The sequence below is a fragment of the Trachypithecus francoisi genome, unplaced genomic scaffold (genome assembly GCF_009764315.1).
Source record: "Trachypithecus francoisi isolate TF-2019V2 unplaced genomic scaffold, Tfra_2.0 Lachesis_group6, whole genome shotgun sequence".
Lineage (NCBI taxonomy): Eukaryota > Metazoa > Chordata > Mammalia > Primates > Cercopithecidae > Trachypithecus > Trachypithecus francoisi.
Genome location: NW_022681471.1, coordinates 19,262,915 through 19,281,774, shown reverse-complemented (window position 1 = coordinate 19,281,774; position 18,860 = coordinate 19,262,915). Strand labels below are relative to the sequence as shown.

The following is an 18,860-nucleotide window of genomic DNA, read 5'->3' as shown; positions in this document are numbered from 1 at the left end:
TTTCTTAAACAAATCCTAATCCCAACCTAAGGTGAATGGAATGACATCAAATGCCTCCGGTTCACATGAGGCATGTGAGGCATGAGAAAAAACCCAGAGGAAAACAAGTCATTATACGAAAAAGATACTTGCACATGTATATTTATAGCAGCACAATTTGCAATTGCAAAAATATGGAACCAGCCCAAATGCCCATCAATCAACGAGTGGATAAAGAAACTGTGAGATACATATATGTGTGTGTGTGTGTGTGTGTTTGTGTGTGTATGTATATGATGGAATACTACTCAGCCATAAAAAGGAACGAATTAATGGCATTCGCAGCAGCCTGGATGGAACTGGAGACTATTATTCTAAGTGAAGTAACTCGGGAATGGAAAACCAAACATCCTAAGTTCTCACTTGTAAGTGGGAGCTAAGCTATGAGGATGCAAAGGCGTAAGAATGATACAATGGACTTGGGGGACTCAGGAGAAAGGGTGGGAGGGGGGATGTGGGATAAAAGACTACAAATTGGGTTCAGTGTGTACTGCTCAGGTGATGGATGCACCAAAATCTCACAAATCACGACTAAAGAACTTACTCATGTAACCAAATACCACCTGTTTCCCCAAAATCTATGGAAATAAAATTTTTTTAAAAAAAGAAAACATTCATTCAGGCTTCTTTGAACAGCTTCTTTAAAGAGGCTAGGTCATCTTCAGTCATCCCCAAAGTAATCTTTTAAATTCTAAGCCAACAAAAAGGAACCAAATTTTGACTGATGTTCATTTTGGAGAGCAAATTGTTTTGAGATTAAATATACAATTACAATGGCTATACATCTGTATGACAAGCATATAGCTTAGAGTAACACAATTCACATGTGTCCTATGGTTTTGCCACTTTATAGCACCTGGCACATAGCTTCAGTATTTTGAATGATCCATCTAGGGACCAAGGTATCTTTGATGAGTTACCATTGATCATCCTTCAGTTATAGAATACCAAATGCTTATCACAAATGTAATTGCTCATTATTTCCTGTTGAAAAATATGACCTGCTCTTATCATCTATTTTGTGATGCTGTTTCCAGTAACACTTGCAAAAATCAGGGGCCACTTATTAAGGAAGAAGTCTAGGTTAAATCATTCATAGTGCAAATAGTCACTCCTCAAATTATATCTTCTAAGTTTACATTTTCAGATAAAGGACACCAGGAAACGTTTGACTTTATTCTTTGGTCATAACAGCACCGTGGGGAGCACTTTCCACTTCACTAGAATACCCATTTAGATGATGACCACGTTACTTCTTTCAAAGAGCTTCAAAACATGTTTACAGAAGGAATGGCCTGTACCAGATAAGGATTATTTCCAACTTAGGATCATGAGTCCATAAACTACCAAGACAGGTACTTACTAGGTACATGCCTCAATACGTTAGAGGAAGCAAAAAACAAAAACAAAAACAAACAAACACAAAAAGACAGACTGACAGATTCAGGTGTTAATTAGGCCACATCAAAAAAATATTGATATGCTAAGAACTAAAAAGCATTCTTCATGAGCACTTCAATCGATGTGGCTATTTAGGTTTGAGGTCACTAGCAATTTGTCCACTAATGAATTCCAACTGTGCTCTGTGAAGTCAACTCGTGAAAGGAACAAGTCAACATTCACTGTTCCCAAAGTTTAACTAAAGTCAATGACTAGTGAGTTGTTTCAGGCTGGGCCTAGTGCAAGATGTATCTGTGCCCCTCAGACCTCTGACTGCAGGGAGCGTAGCTGACCTCTGAGCTCTGAAATTCAACACTACTGTAACTGAAATCCAACGTGGCTGAAACCCACCATCCATCACTGCATTTTCACCAAAACCAAACTTTCTACAGGCATCTGTCGGTGTGGCAGAGACACTAAGGCAGGCCATTTCTACGAAGCAAAGGACTCCCCTAACACGTGACTTTGGGTCAGGGATACTGTCAAGGAAGAGCTCCCACCTCATAGAGAATGACCAGGAGAAAACCTGCCATTTCTTCATCATAGGTGTAGAACGTAGACAGTGAAATTTATGGGTTCAAACAAAACAGTTTATTACAACACAGCAAGCAACATGAGCATCAGTGTGTTTTTTCCAGTTCGCCTGCCCCCAAGTGCCACAGGACGACGCAACAGGCTCAGATGGACGCTACACATACAGGCAGTTGAATCGCAACTGAGGAACCTAGGATCAAGGGGCTCAGGACTTTTTGGGTAATGAGCAAAGTAGCCAATGCCCCACCCCTGGGAAGTGAGCAGTTAAATAGTAGTCACACTGTGGTCACCTTGCCCTACTTGGTTGCCTATGTGACTGTTTTGCTGAAAGATTTACCTTCATCATAAGTTTGAGGATTCATAAGCAAAAGAAACCACAATATTACACTCAAATGCAGTTCAGAGAAAAGTTTAATGACCAACATAACAAAAGAGTATAATAGTTAACTTAGCAAAAGCTAAAGTAGGAGAAAAGGGAAAAGGAAAATATGTTTTGTTTTTTGGTTTTTGGTTTTTTTTTCAACAAACTGGGGCGAATACCTACACCCAGATCAAGCAGTGCTGGGAAGTCCTGGATACAGCCATCTGGAGTCCCAGTTGGAAAAGGTCTCCGGCAGTGTGTCCACTCCATGAGTGAGACTTCAGAGAGCAATTGGAGAGTCTCAGCTATATTACCAGAGCGAACCACAAGGTCTGAAGGACAGCCACGGGGGCTTTACCTTCAGGAAGTTCTAGAGATGGATAATGGAACATGGTGTCCCTAGGAGCAACAGTCAACAAGGGTGTTGCTCACTATCTACAAACTGAAGAGGATTGGAGGAGCAGGAGGCTACGGGAGCTTCCCCCAGTAAAAAGTCCTACTTCCTTGCTTAGCTGCCATACTTCAGCCGGTTTTCAGGTCTGGAAAGAGGTGGCTGGATCCCTGGGAAGGACAATGGTGAGTATGCAATGATTCACCCAGTACTTCCCCAAAGGGACCTACAGCCACTTACTTGGGGATATGTACACTGGGCAAAGAATACTCAAACATTCGGCGGAACACTGGACCCAAGATCTAAGTTGACTGATACCTAGAGACAGGAAGCATCATCACGGCCCTGGTTAGACTGGGGGCTTACGGAGGCCAAGTGATAACTGAAGTGCTGGCCAAAACAGGATTCACAGTGGGCCTGCTGCTGACCCAGTCAGTGGTCATTTCCTAGCCCTAAGTGTGTAATTGGAATTGACCTGGCAGTGGGAGTAATGCCCCCATGGCTCCTTGGTCTGTTGGAGTGAGAGCTGTCATAGTGAAGGCCATGTCATAGTGAAGACCTCTGAAGCTCCTCCCCCGAAACCCCTCCACAGACAGGATAGTAAACTGTGATGGTTAGTGTTGTGTGTCAGCTCGGCTTAGGCTACAGTACCCAGTTGCTTGATCAAACACTACTCGGTGTTGCTGTGAAGGTACAGTAATCCCCCCCAATCTGTGGTTTCAATTACCTGTGGTTAACCATTGTCAGAAAATATTACATACGTGAGATATTTTGACAGACACTGCATTCGCATAACTTTTATTACAGTATATCGTTATAACTGTTGTATTACTGTTGTTGTTAATCTTATTGTACCTAATTTATAATTTAAACTTTATCATAAGTATGTATGGATAGAAAAAACATAGTATATTTAGGGTTCAGCATTAGCCAGTTTCAGGCATCCACTGGGGGTCTTGGAATGTATCCCGTTGATAAGGGGGGAGTAGTGGATTGTGTAGATGTGGTTAACATCTATGATCAGTTAAGTAATGATTACCCTCGATAATGTGGGTGGGTCTCAACCAATCAATTGAAAGCCTTAAGAGGAAAACAGATTTCCCTGAAGAAATCCCACCGGTGTCAGCTCTTGTTTCATGAATTGTAGGCCTGCCTAACCAGCCCCCATAATTGTGTGATCCAATTCCTTGCCACATATAAAAACAAGCCAATGAAATGACTTAACCCAGTTCATGGGCCTTTGTCACTGGCTACCACAGCACTGGCATAATGGGTGCATAAGCACAGCAGCCACGATGGCCGAGATGGAGGCCAAGAGGCAATAGCATGAACAGCTTACAACGACTGATGTAGCAGGGCTCCTGACAGGTGACTCTGGCTCAACTCACTTTGGTCTAGCTGAAATCGTCTTAGAACTGCACAATACTTTTCCTACCTACCCTTCCTTCCTATTTCTTCTCCAGGTTAGATCTATATCATAGTCTGACAGCTTTCCCAGACTCCTCGACCCTCCCCCATGACATCCCCCACAAACTCTCCCAAACTCTCCTGCATGTCTAACCAAGGGTCCAAATTAACACACAGGGAAGTCCAACTTAGTGCACTCACTATTTTTTTTTTTTTTTGAGACGGAGTCTTGCTCTGTCACCCGGGCTGGAGTGCAGTGGCCGGATCTCAGCTCACTGCAAGCTCCGCCTCCCGGGTTCTATTAAAGCTCTGGTCTTTCATTTTGCAGGGTCAGAAATCTGACCTTTAATAATTTACCAGGGAGTATTTATTAAAGGTCCTGTGACCTAGTACCTACCAAACTTGTTAAAAGACTGATAAAGGAGAAAGCTAAAAGTCAAAATAAGAAGGAAGTGCCAGGCAGACCAGACAGACAGACAATGAAGCTGACAAAGGGTTCCCATACCAGCAACATTGGCTACTTGAAAAAAGGACAAAAGCTAAAAGGTAGCCTGGTATGTCTGGAACACAAAAAGGAAGCTGACTAGCCAAAAATTAGAAACAACCCACATGTCCACCCACTGAGGAGTGCATAAACAAAATGTGCTCTATCAATACAATGGGATATGATACAGCCATAAAAAGGAATGAAGTACTGATACATGTTACAATGTGGAGGACCTCAAAAACACTACGTTAAACCAGGTGCGGTGGCACACGCCTGTAATCCCAGAACTTTGGGAGGCCAAGGCAGGCGATCACTTGAGGTCAGGACCTCAAGACCAGCCTGGCCAACATGGTGAAACCCCATCTCTACTAAAATACAAAAATAAGCCAGGTGTGGTGGTGCACGCCTGTAATCCCAGCTACTTGGGAGGTTGAGGCGGGAGAATGGCTTGAACCCGGGAGGCAAAGGTTGTAGTGAGCCGAGATTGCACCAATGCACTCTAGTCTGGGCGACAGAGTGAGACTCCATCTTGAATTAAAAAAAAAAAAAAAAAAAAAAACTACTACACTAAGTGAAAGAAGCCAGACACAGAAGGCCACAATTGTATAATTCCATTTTTATGAAAGATCCAGAATAGGCAAACTCATAAACAGGAAGTCGATTGGTGGTTGCTAGTGACAGGGAGGAGGGAAGAAATGCAGAGTTCTTGTTTAATGGGTACAGGGTTTCATTTTGGGATGATAAAAAATGTTTTGGAACTAGTCAGAGGCAATGGTTACACAACACTGGATATTCAGTACCAAACACCACTGAATTGTTCCCTTTAAAATCGTTAACTTTATGTTATGTGAATTTCACCTCAATACAAATAAATAATCAATACATTGCAAGGAAAAAATGTGGAAAGAGGCATATCAAACAAAAAAGCTGTAATGAAAAAGAAAAGACATTAAAAATTTCTGTAAACAGGAGGGTTTGGGCATGGAGCTGGCTGATTTTAAAAATCCTATCCCATTCGTTCACATCAAGCTGTCCAAACCTAGTAACTGGAAATGTCCCAAGATGCTGGGCTGTAAACATCTAACACGAAGACTAGAATTCTAGAATTATCTGGTATTTTCCCTTTCCTAAAAATTCCATCTTCAACTGAGGTCTATGGGTTCAAGAGCCATATTTATGAACCAAAATTCAGGATACATACTCTGGTCCAGGGACAATGGATGGTGCGAAGAATATCCAGGATATCTAGCTGTTGAAACTGCAGCCCTCCCAATGACTCTAATACTCAAGGGATTAAAAGAATCCAGCCCCAGAAGTTTTAGATACAAAAATAGTAACAACCCAACTGAATTTGACTGCATTTAAAAAACATAATTATTTCCAAATCTATTGAGCAGCTGAACAGTCTTCAGTGACGCCTACGGTCACTGGGATTCGAAGATTCCCGCTCCCGGGAGTGCCGGGCCCTTTTATGCCTATGGGATTTATCTCGGCTCCTACTTCTACTTCTACGACTACGCCCTTCGGAACGCCCATTGTACCAGCTAGAATGTGTGTCTGAGCTCCGCCCTCTGTCCCTAATCCTGGTCTTTTCTTCTCTTGCCTCCCTCCTGCTTGAGGACTTGTGCTCGTGCTTGGGTTTCTCCTTCTTCAGCTCCCTCTCTAGGTCCTCTGCTCCACCAGAGTAGGCAGTCCTGGATTTGGGGAGCTTCTGCCCCTCCCTGGGCTCTGACTTCTGAGCTCTCTCTGAGTTCTTGCTGCTGTGCTTCTTAGGGCCAGGGTCATCCTTTTCCTTTACTGTCTTGCATCTGGGTGATGAAGAGGATGGTTGCTCTGCCTGTACCTCTCGGTCGGCTTTCTCTTTTTCTTTCTTTTTTTTCTTTTTTCCTTTTTGTCTGGAGGATAAAGGAAAGAAGCAGTAAATAAGAAAAGGTAAAAAAAAAAAAGAACTCCTTAAAAAAAACAAAAGCGCTTTTCTTTGCTGAATACGTTACATCAAACACAGGTACTATAGTTCAAAAACATTTACGGCCGGGCGCAGGGGCTCACGCCTGTAATCCCAGCACTTTGGGAGGCCGAGACGGGTGGATCACGAGGTCAGGAGATCGAGACCATCCTGGCTAACACGGTGAAACCCCGTCTCTACTAAAAAAAAAATACAAAAAAATTAGCCAAGTGTGGTGGCGGGTGCCTCTAGTCCCAGCTGCTCAGGAGGCTGAGGCAGGAGAATGGCGTGAACCCGGGAGGTGGAACTTGCAGTGAGCCGAGATCGCGCCACTGCACTCCAGTCTGGGTGACACAGCAAGACTCTGTCTCAAAAAAAAAAAACAAAAAAATTCACATGATAGGAGGTGGGGAATGTGCATAAAGAGAACAACCTTGGCAGCAGCATGAAGGGGCCACTGTCTAGGCCTTTAAGGAGAGTGCCTCAAGAAGCCAACTTGGATGTCTGTCACCCTTGAAATGTCAAGTTGCTGTACAAGGTAATTCCCATCCTGAGTTACCTCTTCAAAGACCTTATCTCCAAATGCAGTCACATTCTGAGGCACTGGGGGTTAGGATTTCACCATATTAACTTGAGGAGAGAGACAATTCTGCCCATAGCACCAGCCTTCCACTGATACTCCCCACTTTCCCAATTAAACTATGCTTCCCCATACCTTCCCCTTTCACACTTGAGTTGATGATCAACTATCAATGAATGCAAGGAAGAGCAGACATTAAGGCCATCCAGAATCTTCTCTTAGGTCTTAATGCTTTACCTTTTTTGTGCTTTTTTGTTGGTTTTTCATCTTCAGAGCTCTCAGACAAACTTGGTGAGGGGGTACGAGCCCCACAGCCCTTCTCCTGGAGCTGTCTGGTCACATCATCCATTTCTTCCGAATCCTTAGGAGCCCGATAGTTAGACACATGATCCACTCGGATAGTTCTTCCTTTGATCTAAGCAAGACAGGCAATGCTTCAGTGAAGACGGCCCTCATACCAAACTGCCAACTATTTGAACACAAGCTACAGAGAACCATGATTTGAACTACATCCTTTACCTTCTTGCTAAATTCTGTCACTAAAGCAGACCTGTCCAACTGGTGTGTCATAGCATGTACACCTAAATATTAATTTATATTAATATTTAGTTAATATGTTATGATTATAAAATATATAGTGCAGCCTCTCAGTGCAGCCAGGTGAGGCCTGGGGCAATTGTACCAGCAGCCTCATCACTTTACTCCAAGGCACTATACAAATATCTTCATGTTCTGTATGTGCCATAAAATGAAAAAGACTAGGAAATACTACCTCAAAGCACAAGCATCAGGGAAGACTGAGATTTAGATGCATAATGAATTACCCTTGATCTGTAACCTAAGTTTACAGTGAAACATACCCTAGGAAGGTCTGGCAACTAGAAGGAATTCTTGAAATCTAGCTTAATGCTACAACTGCTTTCTCGAACCAGCAATTAGGAGGCAAAGTCAGACCAACAGTTTGGAGGGAGAAAGGAATCGAGAAAAAGGCACTTGCTTTTTTCTTAAGCCCTCACACCTTGCTCTAGCCCCACCATACTGGAACAATAAGCTCACACTGATTCTTGCATTACAAATCACAACTCTCCAGGTGAACAACAACAAAAAATTAACCCCTCTGGCCGGGCGCAGTGGCTCACACCTGTAATCCCAGCACTTTGGGAGGTCCAGACGGGTGGATCACTTGAGGTCAGGAGTACGAGACCAGCCTGGCCAATATGGCAAAAATTTCCCGGGTGTGGTGGTGCACACCTATAATCCCAGCTACTCAGGAGGCTGAGACAGGAGAATCACTGGAACCCAGGTGACAGAGGTTGCAGTGATCCAAGGCCACGCCACTGCACTCCAACCAGGACAACAGAGTGAGACCCTGTCCCCCTCCCCCTGCCCCCCCAAAACTTAACACCTCACTTAAAATAAAAACATTCTATTTTTAGGCAGATACAGACTTACTCTCTAGGCAAAGCCATTCAAAATTTAAAGTTTGGCTTTTATTGTTCCAATACAAGAGCAAATTTTTATTTTTACCTCGAAGCCTGAGCGGCTTCTGTTATATCCTCTTCTCCATTTTGAAACACTTTGGAAAACCTTCCTTTTACAGTGACACCCTCTGACTGCTGGCTTCCTTAAACATCAAGCCTAGAACCTTGTTCCACTCTCTTCTATCATCTCCAGCTATCCCTTACTCGTGAATCAGTGACAAACTCTCCAACTCAAGCCTCCCCACACCAACTCTGTGACACTGTTCATTTCAACTGCAGCTTTTTTCCTAAATGAGTGCAGCAACCACATGGAGCATCAATACGCCTGACTTGCCCTATCTCCTTCTAAGAACTCAGTGCCTCACTTACGACAGTGGAAATGAGAGGGAACTGGGGGGAGAAAATTTCAGGATGAAATTACTTTTGTAGAATCTGTCATCAGATTTTAACTAGAGAATTTCTAGAGCCCAATATGCTAGGTCACTGGAGATATATGACAGGCATACATGGGTATGTCCTAGATTATGAGGCCACGTTGAAGCCCAAAACTCCCAACACAGGACAATATGGAAAAGCAATGTTTGCTAGTCTCTTCATCCTCCAGTGCACCAGAGATGATAGTAGACAGTAAAAAAAGAAAAGTGAAAAACAGAGGCCTGGATGAGAGGCAGGCCTGGTGCCTATGCTCCTGGGGAGATGGTTTGTTAACAGAAGGGGAAAAGAAGCAAGTCCTGCAGAGCCACGAGCCAACAGAATTATTTCCTGGAATCTCTTCTTGACCAGCGTCTCCACATCTCTGCAGCCCCCGCAACACACCAAGCTGACAAGTGCTGCCCTTGTGTCTGTGGGAACCAGGTAGAAAACGAAACCCCTATACATGGGAAAAAAGTCCAACCAATCTGCTTAATAAGCACACTCACCTTGATCCCATTAAAATTGTCGACGGCCAGAATTGTGCTCCTCTGGTCTTCATAGCAGAGGAACAGAACCCTTTGGATTTCCCAGTTTTCTTGTCCCGCACGAGATTAATGTTAACAATCTCGCCATATCTATTTATTTTATAAAAGAGTAAGACATTATTGACTTAAAAGGCAAAAACATGCAGATAAGGTAATAAAACAAAATTCAAACAACATAGTGTGTACAAAAGATACATCTAGAACAGGATGACATAGAAAGGTTGCAAAGAAAAAGTCAGACAAGTATAGGAACACCCAATTAAAAATGGGTGGCAATATCCAGAGCAAAGACTAATTCAAGGCCAAAATAAAAATATCACATGAGACTAAGATTATTTTACACTGAAAAAGGCCTAACTACACAACAAAGGTATACATCAGGAAAACTTTGAGTCAATTAAGAAATCAAAAATTTTAATTAAAAAAGCTATTAGAACTGCAAAGAGAAACTAAGAGAGAAAGTTATGGGAGAATTTAACACATCACTTTGAAGTTTATCACGCATAAAGTGGACAGAAATAAAATAAAATCAGATGAATTAATACACATAATTATACTAACAAATATTAATGTAGGACTATTAGATACATAGATATCTTTGAATCCTACAAGATGACATTTTCAAGAATCCATGAAGCATGTATTAAAATTGACTATGGATTAGGTTCAATGTAAACCTCAATCATTATACCAAAAAAAAACAGAACAGACCATGTTTCCAATTATAATGTTATAAAGCTGGAAATGATATTGTAAATAAAAAACACATTACCTAACTAGAACTTGAAAGCTACTCTCCTAACAACTGCATGAAAGAGAAGATGAAGAAAAAAAAAAAAAAATCAATGGTAGACTATTTAGAAAATAGCAAAAATGAGAAAGATAGATACCAAAACTTATGAAATGTGGCTAACGTCATACTCAGGAAAATTTGTAACATTAAAAGACTTTTATTGTGAAAACAAAGGATGAACATAAAGGAAGAAAGCAAACCTAATGAAAGCAGATGGGAGTTAATATAGATAAAAGCAGAAATTAGGCTAGGCATGGTGGCTCATGCCTGTAATCTCAGCATTTTGGGAGGCCAACGTGGGAGGGCTGTTTGAGGCCAGCAGTTCAAGACCAGCTGGGGCAACAGAACAAGACCCTGTCTCTAAAACAAACAAACAAAAAGGCAGAATTAAATAGAAAAAAAAAAAAAAGGCCAGGCATGGTGGCTCACACCTGTAACACCAGCACTTTGGGAGGCAGGAGGATTGTTTGAGGCCAGTAGTTCGAGACCAGCCTGGGCAACAGAACAAGACCTTGTCTCTTAAAAAAGCAAACAAACAAAAAGGAAGAATTAAATAGAAAAAAAAGACCAGGCACGGTGGCTCATGTGCATAATACCAGCACTTTGGGAGGCCGAGGCCATAGGATCACTTGATGCCAGGAGTTTGAGAGCAGCCTGGACAATACAGCAAGACCCCTGTCTCTACAAAAAAAAAAAATTTGTTTTAAATTAGCCAGACATAGTGTACACCTGTAGTCCCAGCCATTCAGGAGGGTGCATGGGGAGGATCACTTGAGCCCAGGAGTTAGAGGTTGCAGTGAGCTAGGATCATGCCACTGCACTCCAACCTGAGCAAGAGAGTGAGACCCTATCTCAAAAAAAGAAAAAACATTAGGAAAAAAAAAGACTACCTTACTCCTCACAAAAAGATAAATTCCAGATAAGTTAGAGGTTTATAAATTTAAAAATAAAGTCATAAAAATAAAATAGGAATTGATAGATGTTACATGATCACATACACACACTTCAGCCCAAAATCTAGCATCCTACTTAATGAGAAATACTAGAGCCAATTTAACTAAGTTTAGGAACTATTTAATACTAATTGGAGGTATAGGCCAATGCAGTTAGATAAAACAGATACAATAAATGAAAAGAGGAAGTAACACTACCTTTTTGTAGATTACACATGACAGTTGTCCAAGAGCTCAAGGCTACAGTGAGCTATAGTCTTAACACTGCACTCCAGCGTGGGTGTCAGAGCAAGGCCCTGTCTCAGAACAATCAATTAAATTAAAATGCTAACAGCTGGGGGATCTGGGTGAAGGAGATACAGATATTCTTTATATCATTTTATAATGTTCCTGTATTAAGCCTGAAATTATTTCAAAACCAGAATTAAAAAAAAAAAAAAGAATACAGGCACTGGCTTGAAGGAACTCATGTTGACCCTCAAATAGGGAAAATTTGAGGATCAAGAAAGAATAATGATAAGTATAACATATCAAATTAAGAAAAAGTAAGTCCATACTACAGGCTGAGCATCCCTAATCTGAAAACCCAAAATTCAAAATGTTCCAAAGTCTGAAACATTTTGAGCACCAACATGTCACAAATGGAAAATTCCATACCTGACACCTTTAATTTCTGATGGTTCAATGTACACGAACTTTCACATACAAAATTATTGAAAATATTGTATAAAATTACCCTCAGTCTATGTGTGCAAGCTGTATATGAAACATAAATGAATTCTGTGTTTAGATCTGGGTCCCAGCCCCAAGATAGCTCATTACATTTATGTAAATTGGAAACACTTCTGGTCCTTTGGTCCCAAGCATTTTGTTTCTCGTTTTTTTTTTTTTTTTTTTTTTTTTTTTGGAGACAGAATCTCACTCTGTTGCCCAGGCTGGAGTGCAGTGGTGCTATCTTGGCTCACTGCAACCTCCACCTTCCCAATTCAAGTGATTCTCCTGCCTTGGCCTCCAGAGTAGCTGGGACTACAGGCACCCACCACCACACCTGGCTAATGTTTTGTATGTTAGTAGAGATGGGGTTTCACCACGTGGCCCAGGCTGGTCTCACTCTTGAGCTCAGGAAATCCACCTGCCTCGGCCTCCCAATGTGCTAGGATTACAGGCATGAGCCACTGCGCCCGGCCCCAAGCATTTTGGATAAGGGATATTCAACCTGTAATACAATACACAACAAAGTGCTAGAGCAAAGAGTTAATATCCTTCAAACATGAAGGCTCATGTAAAATCAACAAGAAAATAAGGAAAATACTTGTAGAAAAAAGTTGGCAAGGGTATGAATAGACAATTTACAAAGAAAAAGAATAATGGGCTGCAAATCTAGAAACAGATGTTCAACCTCACTGATGATGAAATAAAGGCAAAGCAAAGTAATAATGAGAAGCCCTTTGGCAAATATTTTTTAAAATAGCCACTGTTAATCAGGATTCAGAAAAATGGGCATTCTAGTGAGTGTGGAAATTGGTACAACCTTTTGGAGAGCAATTTGGCAATGTTTATAAAACATCTTTAAAATGCTAACATATTGATCCATATTCCTCTTTCACTAAAGAGACCATGAGGGATGCATACAAAAATGTATATACTATAATGCACACTGCAGTATAATTCATAATAGCAAACCACTAGAAATAAGATTCAGCATTTTTTTTTAAATGATAAAGAGATATGCCAAAACATTAAGGTTTTCCTTAAGAGTGTGTTCTGTTTTCTTCTTTATACTTTATTTTGCCAAATATTCTATAATGACTATATATTACCTTCAAACTAAGAAACAAAGTAGTTTTTCTTTTTTTTTTTCTTTTCTATTTTTTTTTTTTTTTGAGATGGGGAAATCTTGCTTTGTCCCCCAGGCTGGAGTGCAATGGTGCAATCCTGGCTCACTGGAACCTCCACCTCCTGGATTCAAGCAATTCTCCTGCCTTAACCTCCCAAGTAGCTGGGATTACAGGCACGCACCACCATGCCTGGCTAATTTTTGTATTTTTAATAGAGATGGGGTTTCCCCATGTTGGCCATGCTGGTCTCAAACTCCTGACCTCAGGTGATCCGCCCACCTCAGCCTCCCAAAGTGCTGGGATTACAGGCGTGAGCCACCACGCCCAGCCAACAAAACAGTTTTTTGAAAGGCACTGTTATCAGCGGCAATCTTCATGGAGAGCAACGTGTGTAACCAGAATAGAGAATAGAGAATTAGAATAAACAAACAAGCACACATGCTAGCTGATCATCACTCAATGCAAGTAGAACTAAACAGCTCCAAGATGGAAAGCTGAGTAGAAGTACCACAAATGGGTAGAAATTATAGGCTGCACCTGCTGTGAACCTTGCACCATCCACAAGTTGGAGGAAGCAATCTTTGTCCCTGCCAGGGCCCTCCACCCGTGTGGGTTGCCCAGGTTCTCTATCACAGCCTTCTTCTCACAGTTATTGCCCAATTCCTTTCCCATGGCTTGCTGCCCCATAAGTGGCCCAACCACTTAGCCAGGGCCCTCTGTCCATGGATGGCCCTACCATCCTGCCATAGCAATCCCTCTGCCAGTGTATGCTGTGTTCGCTTGGCCAGCCCCTTTTGCCATGGTCTGCTACCTGTACATGCTGTCCAACTTCTCTGAAACAGTACTATGATCCCAAGGCCTACAAAACCCAAACGTAGTGGTCCTTTGCACCTGTGCCAAGGTCCTCTGGCCCTGTGGGCTAACTGTGCTGTTTACCTCTGGGGTTGCAGGCCAGCTGCCCAGCCCCTCTCCTACTAGCTGCTACTAACAGTATGAGCCACCAACACCCTCTCCCACCGAATGCCGCTGCCAACACCTCAGCAGAATGAAGAATATACAGATCTCCTATTCATTCTTGTTCCTCGTCGGGCTGTGATTCTCAGCCTCCAGGTAGAGACTGGCTTTGCTCACTAACCTTACATTCATTGAGAATCAAAGAAAGCAAACTACAACCTTCTGTTTTTCATCCCAATTCCTCTGTGCTTTGCCCCAGTCGTATGATGCCACACAGATAAGGACCAGAAGGGCCCTGTGACCATGGGTTACCCCTAGTTTGCAAGAGCCCAAGGAGGCGTACCAATATGGTACCTTCCTGAGGGTTCCAGTCTGTTCCAGTCTAGGCCCAGGCTGAACAAGCCTCAGTGAAAAACAACAGAAATAGACTAGAATCCCCAAGATGGCCTCCCAAATTAACAAACCTCTTGGATCTCCCACAGGAGAACATTCTAGAACCATGTCCTGGGACTGATCTAGAATAGAGCAGAAGCTCCAGCCCTCCCCATGCAGGGATGCCATTCAGCCTAGAGTGAAAATAAGTGGTTTTTGTGATGCCACAAAATGCATTACAGAAATAAAGTACTCAGGAGGCAGGAAATGAAAGGGGACTTACTGTGAGAACACACAGATGATGTCCCCTTCAGTCAGTTCATAAGGAAGCCCTCCTAGAAAATAAAACCACATTTCAGTTCCACCAACATTTACCAAGTGTTTACTACGTACCATGCACTAGGCCAGGCACTAGGGGTGCAAACAGTAAGCAACAGGCCCTGACCTTAAAGAAATCAAGTCTGGGCTGGGCACCATGGCTCATGCCTGTAATCCCAGCACTTTGGGAGGCCAAGGCGGGTGGATCACCTGAGGTCAGGATTCGAGACCAGCCTGGCCAATATGGCGAAACCCCGTCTCTACTAAAACTACAAAAAAAATTAGCCGGGTGAGGTAGCGGGCACCTGTAATCCCAGCTACTTAGGAGGCTTAAGCAGGAGACTTGCTTGAACCCAGGAGGCAGAGGTTGTAGTGAGCCGAGATCGCGTCATTCCACTCTAGCCTGAGCAACAAGAGTGAAACTCCAACTCAAAAAAAAAAAAAAAAAAAAAAAAGAAAGAAATCAAGTCTGATGCGATGACAGAAGTACATGTAAGGTGCCAGTAGTACAGGAAAAGGAGTGATTAATTTTGAGTGGAAGTCAGTGTCACCACTAACAAAAGTAATCTGATCACTCAGTCCTCCTGGCACCCAAAATCCTATGGGCAAAGCAGATAGTTTCCATCACAAACCTCTGCTTCCACAAACATGTTGAATTCATCTGCTCATTACCCACAAATTTACAGCTATGATACAAAATTAGTCTACATATGTCATGATTAACCCCACCTACACACAGACAAAGGTTATCAAGACACTGTTAAACATTTCCTAGGGAATAATTTCCCTTCCAAATGTTTCTTTCCTCATCTCTAAGATGGGGATATTAGCATGTAACTCGCAAGACTGTTATAAGGGTTAAGTAAAACGATGCATATAAAGTGCTTGGCACAACGTTTTTACAATAACCTCTTTGAAGCATCAAACTTGTACAATTACTGGTTGTGATATAAAGTGAATACAGTAATGGTAGTGTGGCCATGGTCAGAAAGCAGGAGCTAGAGGAGCAGAGTGAATTCTGCAAGGGAAGGGGAATGGGGGAGGGCGGTGGTGGCAATATGGGGCTGTGGCTAAGACCATGAGTTCTAGAATGCTATAGTTCTGCCTGTTGCGGTTATTAGCTATGTGACCTTAAGGAAGCCCCTTAACTTCTCTGCACCCCAATTTCCTCAGCTGTATAATGGGTCAGGGGTGAGAGAGAAATAACAACAGTCCCTGAACCTTAGCACAGCAAATGGCAAACAGTAACTCTCATGAGCATTGATTTGGCAGAGAAGGAAAACTAAAAATGGGGTAGAAAAAAAAAAAAAAAAAAAAGATGGAACACGGATTCCCGGGCAGACAGCAGATGGATATAAAGGAGGGCAATGAATGTAAGCAGGAGTGAAGGGTGAAAATGCTGAAATAGTCGGAAACCGAGCAGGAGAATCTTGGGAGCACTGCGGAAGAAAGATGTGCACCTCACCCAGGAAGATCCAAGCGCTGTCCTTGTACTCGGAGTGCCAGGACACTTTATCGGCCACCCCAAGCTGGACCTCTCGTTCATTCAGCTCGTTGATCAGCTTCACCTTAGTTAAAGGACTTCACGGTGGCGGGGGGGAGGGGAGGCAGAAAAGCAGACAAGTAAATGCGAACCGGCCGAAGCTGAAGAAGAGCAAAACAAGGGGACGAGCTGTTCTAGTCCCCGCGCCTCTCCCGCCCCTCGACCCCGCAGACGCTCTACCACCCCAGCCCCAGTAGACCACCCCCAGCGGCCCGCTGCTCGTTCCTCAAAACGAAGCTGACGCCTTACTTCATCTCCGCGGGCTCGCGCTCAGCATTCAGGAATCAGCGCCCGGGAAAGGCAGCGCAGCGCATGCGCGGCTCCGGCGCCGGTGGCTCGTTGAGTCGGTGACCTCGCGCCGGAAGAGGTGGGGCGTACCGGGGCGTGGCGCCTGCGCACTAGAAGCCTTCAGCGTTCTGTGGGGTTACCTGTTGTAGAGACGGTTTTTCTCTAATTTTTCACTTTTTCTCCTCTGTGAAATGGGGTAAAGGCACGGGCCTGGGCTGTTGCAGGACCCCCAGCTCTTGAGCGATATCGGAAACTGGTTAGATTAGCTATAAATATTTGCTGAATGAACGGAATAAGCAGCCTGATGTGGCGACTTTAGTCTCAGCCCTCGCTCCCAGTCCAGAGTCCCACTTGGACCTTCGCTCCTAGTCAGTTGCTCACGCACAGACCCATCAAAGCATCCCTGCCATGGCAGAGAAGTGAAGAAGATAGGTGAAAAGGTAAATCTTCTATTGTCCTTATCCCAATACATAGGCAACAGACCAGTGTGCCTCTATAGACTGAATTGAATACCTACCGATTTGCGTGAGAGCCGCTGCACTTACTCTTTTCCATAGGCTCTCTCCTAGTTGAGTAGGAGACAGAAATTAATATTGTTAAATTAATAGCTAACAAGTGAGCAGATGATGTACTGTATGATACTAGAGTATGTGCTAAGCAATTTACATGTATTGTCTCTCCACCCTCACAACAACCCAATGAAGCAGATAAAATTACAATCCCTGGCCGGGCGCAGCAGCTCATGCCTGTAATCCCAGCACTTTGGGAAGCTGAGGTAGGAGGATTGCTTGAACTCAGGAGTTTGAGACCAGCCTGGGCAACATAGCAGAACCTGTCTCTAAAATAAAGGAAAAAAGGGGGGGCCAGGTGTGGTGGCTCACACCTGTCATCCCAACACTTTGGGAGGCTAAGGCAGGCAGATCACCTGAGGTCAGGCGTTCAAGACCCGCCCAGCCAACATGGTGAAACTCTGTCTCCACTAAAAATACAAAAATTAGCCAGGCATGGTGGCACACACCTGTAATCCCAGCTACTCGGCAGGCTGAGGCAGGAGAATCACTTGAACCTGGGAGGCAGAGGTTGCAGTGAGCCGAGATCGCACCACTGCACTCCAGCCTGGGCAGCAGAGCGAGACTCCTTTTAAAAAAAAAAAGAAAGAAAAAGAAATTTCCACCCTCATTTTGTAGAGGAAGAAATGAGGCTCAAATGAATAAATTAACTAGAAAGGTACTAGAGTACCTGCACCCATTAGGTCAGGTTGATTTAATCAGTCCTTACTGAACATCTAGATTTGTCCTGTGCAGCTAAGGTCTGTAGACAGGAGTATCAGGGTGGGTCCTCTGCCCTCAAGGAGCTAATATTATAATTAAGGGGACAAGATATATTTGCCTGATAGATTTCAACCAGAAATATCTAGAAACCAGTGGAAGAGATGATTAACATATAATATGTGATTTAACCCATATTGACAGTTTGAATCCATTTTGCACATGTCCACATCAGTACCTGCTCTTGGACCATGATGTTCTAAAAGTAAAAGTTCAGAGCTGTGTGGCCTAGCTCAGAGCACCAGATATTAGGTCCTTCATAAAAACATTTTGATGATGATACCAACTGTACCCTCAAGTGGCCTACCATGTAACCAATGTTCTGCCAAAAAGGAGAACAGAGCCTGCCCACCAATGACAGTTTCTCCTCATTCATTCTATGTTTGTTCCCCCTTCCCCATTCCAACCTAGCTATTCATTAACTTTGTAAAATTATCTTGGCAATGAAAGCTAAACAGTGACAGATTGCATATGGGGTTTATCTGCTCCTAGGAATCTCAGGTTGCTTAGTTGTGGGTTGAAGCACCCACTGCAGAGTGACAAACTAGCATGCAGCATTATCTTGCTGACTCTTTCAAATATCTGTGAAATGAGAGAGTTAAGACTATACCTGGGGATAAGTCATCAGTGTTCCGAGAGAAGCTGGAGCAAAAGAGTAGAGTAAGACCAATTTAGATTGAGAACATGAGAAGGCTATTATTACTATGCAGCTGGTAGGTTCAGCGGAGCTATTCTGAAGGTGAGAGAGCTGAATATTGCTTCAGTTTTCCTGGTACTGAGAGGTTTCTGAGACTTCTGACCTTTGGAGCTAAAACTGGCAACCCCAGAACAAATCAGGATGGTTGATCA

The 18,860-nt window shown here is 43.1% G+C and overlaps 1 protein-coding gene across 1 annotated transcript; it reads right to left on the bottom strand.

The window, feature by feature from the left end:
* Positions 1 to 5,260: 5,260 nt before the first annotated feature.
* On the bottom strand, positions 5,261 to 16,770 carry RBMX2 (RNA binding motif protein X-linked 2). Its single transcript, XM_033201224.1, is given in 7 exon segments — positions 5,261 to 6,556; positions 7,423 to 7,599; positions 9,586 to 9,647; positions 9,650 to 9,714; positions 14,818 to 14,869; positions 16,318 to 16,433; positions 16,645 to 16,770. Coding segments are annotated over 7 exon segments (966 nt in total). The 5' UTR covers positions 16,650 to 16,770; the 3' UTR covers positions 5,261 to 6,067.
* Positions 16,771 to 18,860: the final 2,090 nt, after the last annotated feature.